General features: G+C 32.8%; 2 protein-coding genes across 5 annotated transcripts; one reads left to right on the top strand and one right to left on the bottom strand.

Annotated features, from left to right (window-relative positions):
- Positions 1-2,440: 2,440 nt before the first annotated feature.
- LOC134263050 (uncharacterized) lies at positions 2,441-9,709 on the bottom strand. 4 transcript variants are annotated; one of them, XM_062745352.1, is made up of 7 exons: positions 9,668-9,709; positions 7,814-8,027; positions 7,226-7,449; positions 6,661-6,817; positions 3,555-3,652; positions 3,205-3,367; positions 2,441-3,087 (listed from the first exon to the last, which is right to left on the bottom strand). In XM_062745352.1, exons 2-7 carry the CDS (start codon positions 8,022-8,024, stop codon positions 2,816-2,818), a joined length of 1,125 nt encoding a protein of 374 aa, XP_062601336.1. In that variant the 5' UTR covers positions 8,025-8,027; positions 9,668-9,709; the 3' UTR covers positions 2,441-2,815. The 4 variants fall into 4 exon arrangements, with proteins under 4 accessions (XP_062601336.1, XP_062601337.1, XP_062601335.1 ...); XM_062745353.1 differs by lacking the exon at positions 9,668-9,709 and adding an exon at positions 8,839-8,859; XM_062745351.1 differs by lacking the exon at positions 9,668-9,709 and adding an exon at positions 8,755-8,821.
- A 1,420-nt stretch (positions 9,710-11,129) lies between these two features.
- Positions 11,130-15,917, top strand: LOC134263051 (innexin-11-like). The gene is made up of 3 exons (XM_062745355.1): positions 11,130-11,214; positions 13,515-14,402; positions 15,210-15,917. The coding sequence occupies exons 1-3, from the start codon at positions 11,171-11,173 to the stop codon at positions 15,592-15,594; spliced, it is 1,317 nt and encodes a 438-aa protein (XP_062601339.1). The 5' UTR covers positions 11,130-11,170; the 3' UTR covers positions 15,595-15,917.
- The last annotated feature ends 392 nt before the right edge of the window (positions 15,918-16,309 follow it).

Here is a 16,309-nt window from a genome sequence, read left to right on the forward strand (position 1 = left end):
TATAAAGATAAAAAAAAATATTTCGAGTTAATTTTCTGATGTAAAAACCTGGAAATCCATGTGCTTACAGGGCTTCGCTATAAATGGTTTATCGAGTCACTGAGATTTTTTTTATATACATATAATAAAATAATTCCATGGTCATACATGCATAGTCAGGGAGATTTTGCTATAATTTATAAAACTGATTCCTGGACTAAATCCGTTATTTTGCGTAAACGGGGGAGAAGGGATGTTGGCAGGTATAACATAATAGTGGTGCTGTGGAGCCGTAATAAAATGTAAAGGGTAAATTTAAGAAGCCGTTTTCCTTATGTATATATAGTGAAGCAAAAAAATGTCTTTTGAACACATCCACCTCATTCCTTTAAAAAAACGTAAACCCCACCAACAGCGCATAGAAATAGATTATTTATAAACGTTTGGGAAATGATATAACATGTTTTTTTTTCTTTTTTATTTTCATTTGTTATTGCTTATTAAGGAATTTCTGGATTGGAAATTTTTGGACTAAGGATAACCCTTTCCCACATTGAGAAATCCCTGAATCCGCGCCGGAATAAATAAATAAATAAACATGTCCAACCATCTTCCAAACTTAAATTTATGAATATGTCCCCATTTCTGTTCCTTGTGTATGAGGGACTGAGTAAAGGTCCCCAATTCTGTAAGCTTATGAGAAGTTGGGTCCCCTACCTTTACACAGAGGTCCCCATATTGGCACTTCCGGGTCCCCATTTTCTAAATTTATGAATATATCATTCTAGCTCAAAGACTCAGTTTATTTACTTATTCCAGGATACTTACGGGGTAAAATAAGTTAAACAATACCAATTCTGCCACGAAATCGCTTAGTCCCCATTTTAAGATTTTTTGGCAGGGTCCCCAGATCGAAGTCCACACACGTATGTGTGTGTGTGTGTGTGTGTGGGGGGGGGGGGGGGCTAGAGGCATGCAACCCTGGAACCCCCCTTTCAAATATTGCTGGATCCGCCCCTGAAACTCTATAGGTACCTGTTTCGGTTACGGAAGAAAAATAAACCGTCCACAGATTTATATATATTTAAACTGCAATACTGAAATCTTTCCTGAACTCCACACTAATTTGTAGAGTATATGTACGTTTCCCCTCTCAAATATTTCGCTCGGAAAACTGATGCTTTTTACTAGAGTAGGATTTTCTCCACGTAAACATGTAAAGATGACCCCTATCTAGGATTCCCCCTAACCGGGCATTTCATTCCAGATTCAGTTATCGGGGGCGGGGCGGGGGATGTTACTCTGCATAATATTTGTTGAATGCAATTTCCCTTAAAACCATGCAATTTCCCTCCCACTATTTTAATATCATGGTTTTTCTTATATGTTTAAGGGAAAGGAAGCACACACTGTTACAAAATGAATCAAATGAAAACTTATTAATCTCAATTTTCTTAGTATTAAAATGTCCAACCAATTCTTTTGAAGTAATAAACGCTTATTCCTTTCGTTTGTACAGAATGGTTTCTAAAAAAGAAATATTGTATAATTTTAATTGTATCCATGGAAACAGGGAAAAGAAAACCACAACGCTCAACCAAGTCACTTGGCCCTGCTGTTCAGCATCAGATTATTTTTGCCCAACATACTGTATTGTTGTATTTGCCCAACATACATGTATTCACCTGTATTTGCCCCAATCCTTAAACCTACCGTTTTTGGGGTGGGCGGGTTATAATTTTAAACAATTAATATCTACATTACCTTTGGTAGCTCCGTGCATGACGTAAGTTTCAGCTTTTCTCGTCAAATAGTTCTTGGAGAACAAGATTTTTTTCTTTATATTTTCAATATAAAACTTCGATTTCCTCCCAGAGCACCAACCTAGCTCTGGGAGCCATGTATTGAAAAAGATTAGAATTTATACTACCTCTGAATTTAAGTTTCCACAAAAATTATAACCTCCTTCATTCACGGGTGCTTAATTTTTACCAAATTTGGTTAAAATTAAATCAGTGGATCGTACGAAGAAGTTAACGTTGAAAATGTGAAAAGTTTGCAGACGAAAGGACAGCTAGACGCCAGACTACAGTTGAGCTTTCAGCCTAGGTGAGCTAAAAAGTGGCATTATATAACAAAAAGTAAGTACAATTTATCATCGAATATAATGCTGACTGACGTTTTTTTTTTTTATACTAATTGTTATTATTCAATTATTTATACACTGAATTGACAACGGATTTTGTGTTATTTCCCGATCATGACAAGGAGCAGACGGCGGGTGTGACCAATCGGCAGGGGATGCTCACTCCACAATGACACCTGATCCCATCTCTGATGTTTTGGAGGTTCGTATTTGCTTTGCTCCTTTTTTTAATATTGTTTTATGGATTTTCGATCGTGAGTACATGTACTATTACCGTTCGTTATGTCCATATGTTTTATGGAAAGGTATTTACAGTAAAATTAAAAATATTTATTAAATTCACAACCTAACGCTTTTCAAAAGTTGTATTCTTAAGCATTATAACACCTTTTGTTTCACCATGTAACACTGACAAGCCTTTGAACTTCGTTTTAAAGCTAATAGAGATTCTATAATATCTGTTCAGCATTATATCACCTTGTAGTTTGAGCAGAGATATTTCAGAAATGGATCGAATCAGCTGCACAAATGTTACAAAAGAGCAGCTCATCATTGTTAATTCATTTCTTCCTGCAAATGAATGAAAAAAGTAATTCTTATGCATTTTTAAAATAAATGTCAACTTATTAAAGCTGTCCAAGAATTTGTAGCAAGTAACATTTTATGTAATGTTATAAACAGTCCTTTAATTCATAATTCCATGAATTTAGTGTGGGCCATGGTCTTTCCCTGAGTGAAGACGATATCTTTGGACAACTTGTGTACAATACACGGAACATTAGTATATTCCTTATCACCGAAGTAAGTCTTTGTTGTCATCAGTGCAGCAACATGCCTCAGGACATCCAGAAAATTGGTATTATTATTCTCTAGTTTTCCATTTCCATAGAAATGTTCGACAGCCTCGTACAGATTTTTCAGTAGGTAGCTTCCCATGTCAAGGTTTCTAACAGCATAAAGACCTGGTTAATTAGAAAAAGGTTGTCTTATCATAGTTTGTCATGTCATTGGATTGTAATTGTATCATTTTGAAGACTTAAAACTTGAAAATTTAAGATCATTCTTGCTTAATTAAGAACCTTGTGGTGAAGCAAACATGATCAGCATGTCATTGTGACAGGGTACCCTTGTTATGACATTCTTCTCGTGAAATAAACGGATTCCACGTGCCGGATCTACCACGTCTCCTGACCCCAATTGATTTTCCTGAACTCCAGAACCATTATTCTCTTTTGACTGTTTCTATTTGAAATCACATTCATTTTTTTAAAATTTTGATTATGTCTCATTTATTTCATATTATTCTTACAACATACTAGTAGTAAATATCTCAAAGCAGAACATGGTAAAAATCTTATATAAAAAGGATTTCTATGATGACCAATTGAAATATTTTGGAATGAAATACATGTTTGACTTAGGCGTTTACCTGAACACTGGTTACTGTAGGGGGTCTATAACTTCCCTGTTTATCCTCACCCTCCTCAATATCAGTATCAGACACATCCTCCTCAGAAACCAACTCTACTGTAAGATAAATGTAAAAAGTATCTAACTTCACTTGTAAGATAATGTAAAAAGTATCTTACTCAACTTGTAAGATAAATGTAAAAAGTATCCTACTCCACTTGTAAGATAAATGTAAAAAGTATCTAACTTCACTTGTAAGATAAATGTAAAAAGTATCTTACTCAACTTGTAAGCTAAATGTAGAAATTATCTAACTCGACTTGTAAGATAAATGTAAAAAGTATTTAACTTCACTTGTAAGATAAATGTAAAAAGTATCTAACTTCACTTGTAAGATAATGTAAAAAGTATCTTACTCAACTTGTAAGATAAATGTAAAAAGTATCCTACTCAACTTGTAAGATAAATGTAAAAAGTATCTAACTTCACTTGTAAGATAATGTAAAAAGTATCTTACTCAACTTGTAAGATAAATGTAAAAAGTATCTAACTTCACTTGTAAGATAAATGTAAAAAGTATCTAACTCAACTTGTAAGCTAAATGTAGAAATTATCTAACTCGACTTGTAAGATAAATGTAAAAAGTATCTAACTTCACTTGTAAGATAAATGTAAAAAGTATCTAACTTCACTTGTAAGATAATGTAAAAAGTATCTTACTCAACTTGTAAGATAAATGTAAAAAGTATCCTACTCCACTTGTAAGATAAATGTAAAAAGTATCTAACTTCACTTGTAAGATAAATGTAAAAAGTATCTAACTCAACTTGTAAGCTAAATGTAGAAATTATCTAACTCGACTTGTAAGATAAATGTTAAAATTATCTAACTCGACTTGTAAGATAAATGTAAAAAGTATCTAACTCAACTTGTAAGATAAATGTAAAATGTATCTAACTCAACTTGTAAGATAAATGTAAAAAGTATCTAACTTCACTTGTAAGTTAAATATAGAGAGTATCTAACTCAACTTGTAAGATAAATATAAAACGTATCTAGCTTGACTTGTAAGATAAATGTTAAAAGTATCTAACTTCACTTGTAAGTTAAATATAGAGAGTATCTAACTCAACTTGTAAGATAAATGTAAAAGTATCTAACTCAACTTGTAAGATAAATGTAAAAAGTATCTAACTCAACTTGTAAGATAAATGTAGAAAGTATCTAACTCAACTTGTAAGATAAATGTAAAATGTATCTAACTTGACTTGTAAGATAAATGTAAAATGTATCTAACTTGACTTGTAAGATTAATGTAAAAAGTATCTAACTCAACTTGTAAGATAAATGTAAAATGTATCTAACTCAACTTGTAAGATAAATGTAAAAATTATCTAACTCAACTTGTAAGATAAATGTAAAAATTATCTAACTCAACTTGTAAGATACGAGGGTTGTCCAAAAAGTTCGTGGACAGTGACGTTTTTGTTAAAATAAATGGTTCTATATAATTCTATTGTATATCAAAATATTTCTTAGGGAAAAACAAGTCAGAATAATTTAATTTTTATTGATGGAACATAATATTTTGTAAGAAATATGGGTCTTTAAAGGTCGCAGATAGTGCGCACGGACCAGTCTGACGTTAAGCAAATTTCATTATAACATCAAACATTTGGGTTTTAAATTTTAACACATGTTCATGGACACACACTAAATTTGTTTAATGGTGCCACACTTCCAAGTGCTAGCAATAATATTTAAGTATAAATTATTATTCATTTAAATTTTAAAATTCAAAACAATGCAGAAAAATTTACGAGCGTCATCAATATTAACTGTTTGCATACACAAACTGCACAGACCAGTCTGACGCTGCGCTAGATTTATAACAACATCATGAATAGAAATCTCCATTTTCAATGTAGTAGTGTCTTCAAATTTGTACACACCGTTGAAAAATTGAACAAAACCAATCTCAAATCGAAACTAAATATATGTCAATAATTTTGAGATGTTTAAACAAATTGTTTTGTCTTTTACGTCGTTCAAACTGTATCAAAACTTATTTTATGGTTGGACATTGGTCCGTGCGGACGGCCGACGTTGCTTTTTCTGACAAGTTTTGACACATATTTGTTAGGGTTTATGTTTAGTAATTTCACTGTCTATATAGTAAGCGATTCTGATGATATCAGAAAATGATTATAGCCTCTTTATTTGTGTTACTTATGATTTTTATCAAGTTTTGACATGTTTTATATAGAAAATAATCATTTTAATCTGAACACTTTTTATCAGACTTTATGGCATTTTAACCTTGGTCCATGCGCACTATCTTTGATCATTAAAGACCACGATTTCTACAAAAATCTTAAGTCCCATCAATAAAAATTAAATCATTCTGACTTGTTTTTTCATAAGAAATATTTTGATATACAATAGATTTATATAGAACCATTTATTTTAACAAAAACGTCACTGTCCACGAACTTTTTGGACAACCATCGTAAATGTAAAAATTATCTAACTCGACTTGTTAGATAAATGTAAAAATTATCTAACTCGACTTGTAAGATAAATGTAAAAAATTATCTAACTTGACTTGTAAGACAAATGTAAAAATTATCTGACTAGACTTGTAAGATAAATATAAAAATTATCTAACTCGACTTGTAAAAAGTATTTCACTTCACTTGTAAGATAAATATAAAAAGTATCTAACTCAAATTGTAACATAAATGTTCAAAGTACTAATTTCTAACTCGACTTTTAGAATATATGTACAAAGTATCTAAATCAACTTGTAAATGAGTTATAAAAATTATCTTCATTTACTTGTTAGATAATTGTAAACAGGTAACTGAATCTACTTGTATAAAAGTTGTTAAATTTATCTAAATCTACTTGCAAAATAGTTGTTAAAATTATCTTAATTTACTTGCAAAAGACAAAAGAATTTTAAAATATATATAACTGTACTTTTAAGTACTTTTTGTAGCTGATGAAAAATCTAATTTAATTATATTGAGAGTAGAAAAGGTATAAACAAAAGTGAAGTTCTATCATTCAATATTTCATAAATAAAACTTTTGATAAATGCAGAAAATGACCATTTAGGCAACCTTTTGATGGTATATCTTCTGATCCTTGATGATCGGTTTTATCGCCACCAGACCCTGTCTTCCCTCTACTGTGTTTAGGGGGACTGGCTCCATGATCAAACCCAATTCCTGCAAGTCTCTGTTCCCTTGATGCCTCAGTCTCTGGAATTCTACACGCCTGTTAATAGAAAATAAAGTAAAAAATAAACCCTCTTGTCTGCTGTTCATTTATTTAACAGCCTGGTTTATAGCAAATTGATATGTTTTTTGATGGAATATGACCATGTTGTAAATAAGCAAAGCAAATAATACAAACTTTATGGTGAATGTAATGACTTCAACTATTCTATCATTGATTTCCTTAGTTATGTAATATACTTTTATTTTAATATAATATATAATACACCTGTATATAGGGTTGATTTGAAAGAGCAAGATAATTTACAAACACTGTCTAAAATGAGACTGGCTACTTACAAATAAGTTATCAAACAAGGGTTAATCGATGTCATTAGTTCAATTCAGCAAAATATCAATAACTCAGTATATTTGACAAAAAAATTCTGAAAGAAAAGAGTGATCTCACCTGAATAAAGAACATCTTAGGTTTGCCCCTCAGTGCTTTACACTTTTGGTAGCTGAAGCACTCTAGTATCTGACTGGTACTGTAGTACTCCCCGTCAAACATCTGGACGGCGTGATCTCGGACCGTGAATCCTCTCACTTTGTCAGTCTCTTCAAGTTCAAGGCCATGGGTACTTATAGCAAAGACAAAACAGTCAAAATCCTTCAGGGCTGGATCTTCTGAGACTAGAAATATAAAAAACTTCGCTTGTGTCCATAACAAAATCAGATTCATAGCATCACTACCATATTTCTAGTCATGACATAATAAACTTAAAGACCTAGAATAGATTCTATGAAACATATCACATCAGTCATTTACAATATCTTTACCCCTGTAGCAAAGTTTAACTTTGGTTATAATTCTTAAGCTACAAGAGTTAGACTTTGAAGAAATAGGAAATGTGATGTTTCTAAAAAAAATATTGATGTAAACCTTATATTGATGTTCAGATGAATGAACAGTTATAAAGTAAATCTAACAGCAGAGTTCAATTCTACTTTTTACAAATATATCAGGCACATGTAGCTTTTTTTCACATCTACTTACTTTCACTTAAAATCAACTCAAAATCTGAAGTATATACATTTTCGTAAGAGACTACTTGAAATCCTAAACGTTTGAAGGTCTTTTTCATATATTTCACATCAAGCTTAGCTCCTCCCCTTTCTAATAGAGGGCCACGTCCAGGCTTGGTGAAATTTGTTATAACCAGAGCCAGGCCCTGATATTGACGTGAGGGATTAAACTGGTACTCCATAATCTACAAAAAATACAGGAATTGAACAAGAAAGCAAGCGGACAATTTTTAATAAAATGAGGGGGAGTGCACAGTTGCACACCCATTTTTTCCTAAACATTTTTTATTTATTGAAAATGTTCATTGAAGGGCCGATTAGACAAAAACTGGGGGAACGGGAGAACGGAGGGTTCTCCCGTTCCCCCAGTTTTTGTAGCAGTTAGTCCTAATAAATTAAGCGTACATAATGTAATTAAGTTTGATCATAACCCTACACCCACACAAACACACACAAAACGAAAAAGGATTTTCGAGTTTGGACAAGTTTCTTTTTTTTTGTTTTCTTTTTTGTTCGTTTTTTTCTCAGGTTTTTTTTTTCCAGGCAAGTTGAACTTTCTTTCCTCCCCCTTTCAAAAACAATATTCTAATTTCCATTTATTCCGACAAAAGACTTTCTACTCTGGCTGTCGAGATCGATAAACGGTTTGGGTTTTTCATAGATCAGTGAATAAAATAAAAAATATACGAGTGTAGTGTTTATACGAGTGTAGTAAAACACTCCGAAAAACCTAATTTCAATCAAAGAATTTTAAACAGAGATACATCTCCGTCCAATCCAAAAGCATAATTCTAATGGCACACACATAAACTAATGATTCAATTTCGTTTTCTCTTTTGAAATGATAATGAATGCTTCACGTCTGTGCAGTCTTACCAACATAGTGAACGTCGTGAGTCAAACAATTCTTACCTGAATAACTAAATTACAAGTATAATGTCAGCTAGCACAATAAGATCTTACCAACCGTACGGAAACACAGTAGTAGAAACTTACAAATCACGTGCACTAGCGACAGAACATGCTTACTGTCACATCAGTGTTTATCGGATGTTCCCACTTTCACTTCTATTTTAAGATTTTCCGGAACCTAAAAAACCCTGCAGTAAGCATGGTAAGAGTATTTTAGGTCATGTGAGGCGAGTCTGTGTTCGATCAGTGGCGGATTTAAGGGGGGGCGCACCCGGCGCGCGCCCCCCTAAAATTGTCAAAGTTAACGTAAATCACAGTTTCGTCTAGAAAATGTAAATATGTGTACTTGCATGGTACTAGTACGTAGACCTCATTTTTACCCTACAAAATCTCTAGAACCCAGGAGCTTCCGGGGGCTTCACCCCCTGGGCCCCATCCAGGGCTTTGCCCTGGACCCACTGGGGGCCTAAAGGCTGTCCCCATACCCCTTGCCTACTTTTGGCGCCCCCTCTAACTTCAATTCTTGGATCCGCGCCTGTCGATTGTAAAGATTGTAAATCTGAAGTGTTTGGTTGTGCTGGAATCCGCATTCTTGAAACAACTGACTGAAGGTTCCACCTTCCTACGAAATGGTTACATCTACTTTGCTACAATGTCTTGGGTCTGAACAAAATATATGTATATTTGTTTCACTTATGTATGTCATTTGCAGAGATGTAGAAAAGTTTAGAGACCTTCTTGTTGTAAAGGGTAGGTAATAAAATACCGAGTATTGTTGATTGTTGAATTACAATTAACGACGTGAAGTCATAAATTAAAAACCACAAATGAATTATAAAACAAATTAGAATTATTCGGGATCATAAAAACAAAACATAACATATACACAGGAGAGAGAAGTAACTTGACTGACCTACTTCTGTTTTTACACCTGTAATATTCTGGGTCCTCTGCTGTTCTGCCTTCCTTTACCTGTACATGGACATTTGTTCTATATTACAGCTTTTTAATTTTGTTCATGTTTTATGAGTTTATTTACCAGCAAAATATTTTGGTCGGCTTTTGAATTCACAGTTGATTACAGGTATTCTTCCTGATTTATTGCATTATACAGTGCATTCATCTGTAAAGCACATTCCTTATAACGGGAAATACAGGTGTAATATGAATAAACTAAGCGAAATAAATCTTGAAAATTCATAATAAAGAATATACATGTATTTACATATATGATTCAGATTTCATGCAGTTAACTCCATTAAGTGATGGAAGGATTTCACTCCTGTATACTATTAAAAAAATATACTCGTACATTTTGATATATCTTCGCTAGCCAAGGGTTTCCGATCCGAAGTTGTAGAGTAGATTTCGAATCGGAAACCCTTGGCTAGCGAAGATAATTTTGATAAAGACCCAATGAAACTTACTTTTAGAATTGTGCTAACATATGCACATTTTTTTGCAAAGGCATTAAAAATATTTGTCACAAAAGTTAATTATTTATAAATCAAATTTGTCCCTGTGCATGATACGTTATCTTTCTTCAACCTTTTAAGTTTGATTAAAACATTGAAATATTCTGACAGTGATAAGATTCTAATAGCGGGACTGAATATAAGCCTGAAACCATAAAATTAACATACACGACTGAAAGATTTCAAATCAATGAATCTGAAAAGTAATATGAAAGGAATGATTGGGAATGAGAGTTAATTAGCATCATCTCGAAATTTTCATCAAGCATTTACACTACTTCGAAACTCGACAATGGAATATCGCTGAATCACAATCGGATAATAATACTCAACTCCGAAAGAGAAACTTGAAGGTATTAATTAAGCTCTAAATTTGCACATGAAAGAATTCTGCTTGAAGTTATGCAGATAGAGTGATCTGTGCTTACAAAATGGTTACTTGCAGTTACACAAAATTTAGTAAATTAAAATATTTTATTTAATCTTATTTATTATAGTAAACTAAGAATAAGTAAATAAATTCATTATTTTCTATTATAATTTCCCGATTTTAGTAAACGACAATGATAATCCATTGTCTTGAAAATAACTTTTCCTGTGAAAATAAGTCCCACAAGTACCACCAGTTGAAAATGTAAAAATCCTCACTGTATATACATACTTTTATATGTTATATTTTTCTCCGAGTCCAAGAAGCACTGTTTAGAGCATTTGCTTCCTAGAATTTTAGAACAATAGTATTTGAAGTATAAATAAATGAAAACTTTATCTGAATATAAAGCCACGCTCAGTGGATCCACTCCATAAATACCACGTTGCTTTTTTTTAGCAGACGCGCTCACCCCCGACATTCTAAACGTATCAAGGTCGCTTAATTTCGGGGCATAATTGTAGAAAACACATACAAACCCAACATTTCACATTTGTCAGATGGATTTTAAATGCACCCCACACTCGAGGATTTGACATCGGGCACATGCAGACGGTAAGACATGAGTTTTTTAAATAAGCCAAAAAAGAAAAAAAATCTCAAGTAAATTAGTAATATTTTTTGCCTTTACATGATGTTAGCTGAAGCAAAACGTCTCGTTCTCTTGTGCAAAACTACGACAGGTTTTAAAGAGAAATTTTAAGTAAACACAACAGCGATTTCTTATGTCTGCACTACATTACCAAACAACTGAGGTCTATTTATTTTTAATTTCTTCGAAACTTTTTTATAACACATTATGAAAAACAATTTATTCCCAGAAATGTCAAAAATTAAATTAATGAGATTATCCTTTGACTCATATCGCTCATAAGAAATGCACTGTTATATAAATATGTCCATAGGGCATGACTTCCCCGCGAAGGGTACAATGGTAAGACAGCATAAAAATTGGTATGAATGATTCGGAAATTTGATTTATGGCAAAAATAAAGAAAAGTAAAATCATGATCATTCATTTTGGTCAAAGCTGAATAGTTCTCACCACAACATATATTTAGTATGTTTGTTTAGATAACAATATATATTTAGCATTTTTGTTTAGATAACAATTTCTCGAATAGTTTCTTTGAAGCTGATTTCAGCACAAATTTAAGAAAAGTGAAGCCAAGACAAATGTTAAAGATCAAAGTCAAATATTTCAATGCAGTTGAATTCACCACAATGCATCAGCTTAATTATGAGTATTAATAAAAAATATCTTGATTTGTTTCTTGAAAACTGAGCTCAAACATAGATTTGTGAAAAGTTAAGTTAAGTCAAGGTCAAAGGGAATGTCAAAGAAAAAAAAACCCAGTAAAATAACCCTCACTAATATGTATCCGCTTATATAGTTTGAAATAATATCTTGCATATTTTCTTTGAAACTGAGCGGAAAACTTAGGTCAAGGTTAAAGGAAAGGTCAAGGTAAAAATATTGCATCTGTTAAATACATTAAGCAATCACCCATATGTATCGCCATTTAAGGTTTGATATAAATATTTTGCACAGTTTCTTTGAAACTTAGCAAAACACCAGTTTGAGAAAAATGAGGTAAAGATCAAATGTTGATGTAGTTGAATGAAACATATGGAGATAAGAAACAGTATTCAAGACCAAAAAATCCATAAAACAATACAAAATAGAAGCAGAGTAATCACAGACCTCCAAAACATCAAAGGTGGGATCAGGTGACATGGAGGAGTGAGCATCCCCTGCTGACCGGTCACACCCGCCATGTGCTCGGAAAAATCCGTTGTCAATTTAATGTATAAATAATGGACTAACAATTAGTATAATAAAACGTCAGTAAGCATAAGACTAAATGATAAATTGTCTTTGCTGACAAGGTCATTGTATCAACCATAGAACTTATATAAATGATAATTTTAAAAAGGACTGTTGATATTCTTGTTTATCAACTTGTATGTCAATAATTTACCTTGTTTTAGAAGTTGTTTTTACGTAGAGCATGCTCTTGCGTATCGAATCAACTGAGATATATAAACTCCGTATGGAGGTGATGAAGATATATTGCTGCATAAGTAAGGGAAGTTGCCGATAGAAAAGTAATTATCATGTTTAACATAGAGCTTGGTTGTGAATTCTTGAGCTCTTACCAATATGTATCGGCATATGAAGATTCATAAAAATATCTTAAATATTGAAAGTAAGCTAAACGCAAAGTGTGACAGAACACTGAGAACAATGCAAGAACGGCAAACGGACATGACAAAGAGTATGTGCCCTGCTCAAATTCATGACAAGGAATTAAATTCGATGGGATTTAATCCCATGAGGCAAAACTTGTGCAAACATATGCATGCCGTATATGAATTTTGCAAGAGTAGTTGCTTTCGTCAACAATTTTTCTTGGGAATATATCTATAGGTAAGTAAAAAGAAAAACAAACGTGAGAAGCAGTGCAGCTAAATCATATAAATGTGCAAGCCTTACTATACATCTTGAAAAAATTTCTCTGGATCAACAAGTTTTATATTTAAATAACCCATATGGTTTGCAATTGGATTTAAGTTTGCAATTGGTTGTCATGATCGGGTTAACAATGTATGATCTTGGTTCAACTTGACTTAAGTGAGCTTTGTGGTCTTTGGGCCTCTTGTCATTGATTTAATTTAGCGTGATTAAAAATAAAAAGTAAAATGTAATTTTTGTGTATTTTTAAGCCATATAAGAAAAATGGCTATTTTAACGGATTTAAAACTGTCATCTATTATAACAATCTATAGATAACGTTATTCAACAAGCATCGCAGGAAATCTTGAATATTAAAAAAATTCTTCAATTATTCCAGTTCCAGCATGGCGGATAAAAAATCCACACTGTCTTTTGAGAGCTGGGTGGACAAACTGAATGGAAAATGGACTCCTCTGGTTTTCCTAACGTTGGGCATATTGGCTTTTTTGTACCCCGTGTGTTTTAATGCAATTGAATGTGCGTTTCCAGCCGAGTTCACACAAGCCATGGCTGATTATGGAAAAGCTCGGTGTTATAAAGCTAGAGCAGTAAGGAACGTGCCGGGGAAAACCAGCGACCACAATCCCTATCATTGGGTTTCTGTCGAGGATGATGATCCTTCCGGGGAGACAACTGTGTACCAATATGTGTCTCTATTTCTGATTGGACAGGCTATTATTCTTCGAATTCCGTTTATGTTGTGGAATCTGACAAAAAAGAAGTTGGGGATCCATTTTATTGTTCAGACAGGAAGTGGAGAAAAAGACAGCAAATTTGAGGGCAAGAAGCTCGCCATCTACATCTACCAATGGATACAAAACCGGAAAATTAACATTTTATCTCTCGGGGCATTTACGATATTGCAATGTTTTATTAAATTAATGTATTTTGTGAGTATTTCCATCAATTTGGGATTTTTGGATTCTGTCCTAGAACAGAACAACGAAATCGGCTTTGGTTCCTTTATAATAGGAAAGTTGAAGGGAAACAGTTTGACTGTTCGCAAACCCTCTCCATTTTTTCCTCAACACATAATGTGCAATTACACTTATCATGTTTACCAGTATACTAGAAAATATAGTGTTCAATGTACCTTGACCCTGACTCCGTTTTTGGAGCAGATGGTGGCGGTGGCTTGGTTGTGGCTAATTTTCTGTCTCTCCGCCACTATAGCTGATGGTATATTTCACGTATTTGGTGCCGTTCTGCCTTTTTTCAGAGTCTGGTAAGTTTGGGTTTCAGGTCATGTATAATAATCGTAAAATTAGCAAATCATCAATATCATAATATAATTACATGTATATACAACCATGTATGCAGTGTAGGGCTGGGACGATACAACTTTTTCTATATCGATACGTATCACGATATTTGAGCCACGATACGATATGTATCACGATATGTTTAATTGCTTATAAAATCTGTTTTTGCATAGAAATAAACAAATTATTTCTTTGCAAATAAGAATAATTTATTCAAAATAGTTGTTAATATATTGTAAAACAAAAATATTTTAATCAAGTGGTGTTAGTTATTATTTGTTTCATATCTATATTTAAATTTATCTTATTTACTTTATATATTAAACCCCAAATGTTAAATAAACAAAGAAAAATAGAAGTCAGATTTTGGGGGGCGATATTTCGATATTTCTTCATATGTATCGATATACATATTGCCTCACAGATATATCGATATCTCGATATATCGTCCCAGCCCTAATGCAGTGTAAAGGACAATACCTGGGAAATTCATTTTTCCACTCCGAAATTCTGCAGTTTAAGATTTAGTAAGAAAAAAAGAAATAACAAATTCAATTCATAGTATGTTCGTCATTTTTTATTGCCAGTTGAATAGAAATTCCAAAATAGAACTATAACCTAATAGACACTACAGAAAAACTTAAAATTAATGTTGTGGAATAAATCGCAACATTTTAAGCTGCAAGAACAAAATATATGAATCAATAAACTAGTATATTATTAAGTACATGCACAAGTTTTCAACATTTCTTTTTCTTTTTGTTTTAAAGGTTTGTGAAATCAAATCTGATAAAATCAGAGCTGGGAAATTCAGAACAAGCCTTGTCAGACCGTAATATTGAACGATTTTCTTCAACCCTGGGAGAAGATATAATTTCTTTTTTAAAGCTGGTTCAAGATAATGAAAGCGGAAGTGTTGTCATGGAAACAGTAACTGAGTTATGGAGGATGTATCATGGCGACATACATGTACAACATGCTCCTGCAATTTCATCACAACCTGTACATTTGAGAGCTGCTTTGTCGAACCCTCACGCACAGCAATCACATAACCAGCCAGAAAGTTTTCAACAAGGATCAGAATCGAACACAGGTCCGGGTTATCAACCGACAGCGCCGTTGTTACATTCGGTCTATCCAACTAGTGCATTATGACATTATTTTTCATGATGAAAAATTGAAATGCCTAAAATACGTGCATATAACATGGCATTCGAATTCAAGTTCTTGATATATAAACTTTAGGTTGTATGAGGTATATTTCAGCTTCGTTCTTGGAAAGGAATATAACTATCAGTGGAACGATGCAGGAAATATTGTGACAAGAAAATCAGAGTTTGGAAGTAATTTTAGATATTAAGTCTAGTAGTAATTTTGCATAGGTAATAGGGCGATAAGCTTCTGGAGAATCTTGCAAACTTTTGCAAAACTATTGCATTATTTTTATCCCTCTTCTTGAGCGGCACATGGTATCGAGGAAGGGGTGGGGGGACCTGTCCCCTTTTTTCCAAACAGTATTTTACAGTTGAAAACGTTCATCGAAAGGCTGCTTGTCCCATTTTAGTTGTACTTGCAGTGTAGTTTTAATCATGATACTATATACTGTAACGAGTACTAGTATTGAAAAAAATTGGTTCATTATGGAAAAAGTTAATGGTACAAAACATTAACTTTAAAGAAATGATTTAGCCTTTCAAATACCCAACGATCTTAAAATTTAATGAACGACCAATGAATAAATTCCACTTTTATAGACTGAAGAACAATTGAAGACGGGTATTTGACAAAACAATTTACAAAAATATACTTTTTTGGATGGAATACTGTTTGAGTCATAAATTCATATGATCAAAACTTTATAATATATTGT

Source organism: Saccostrea cucullata, unplaced genomic scaffold (assembly GCF_032062105.1).
Source record: "Saccostrea cucullata isolate Sc308-1 unplaced genomic scaffold, CSIRO_AGI_Scuc_v1 ctg11525, whole genome shotgun sequence".
Lineage (NCBI taxonomy): Eukaryota > Metazoa > Mollusca > Bivalvia > Ostreida > Ostreidae > Saccostrea > Saccostrea cuccullata.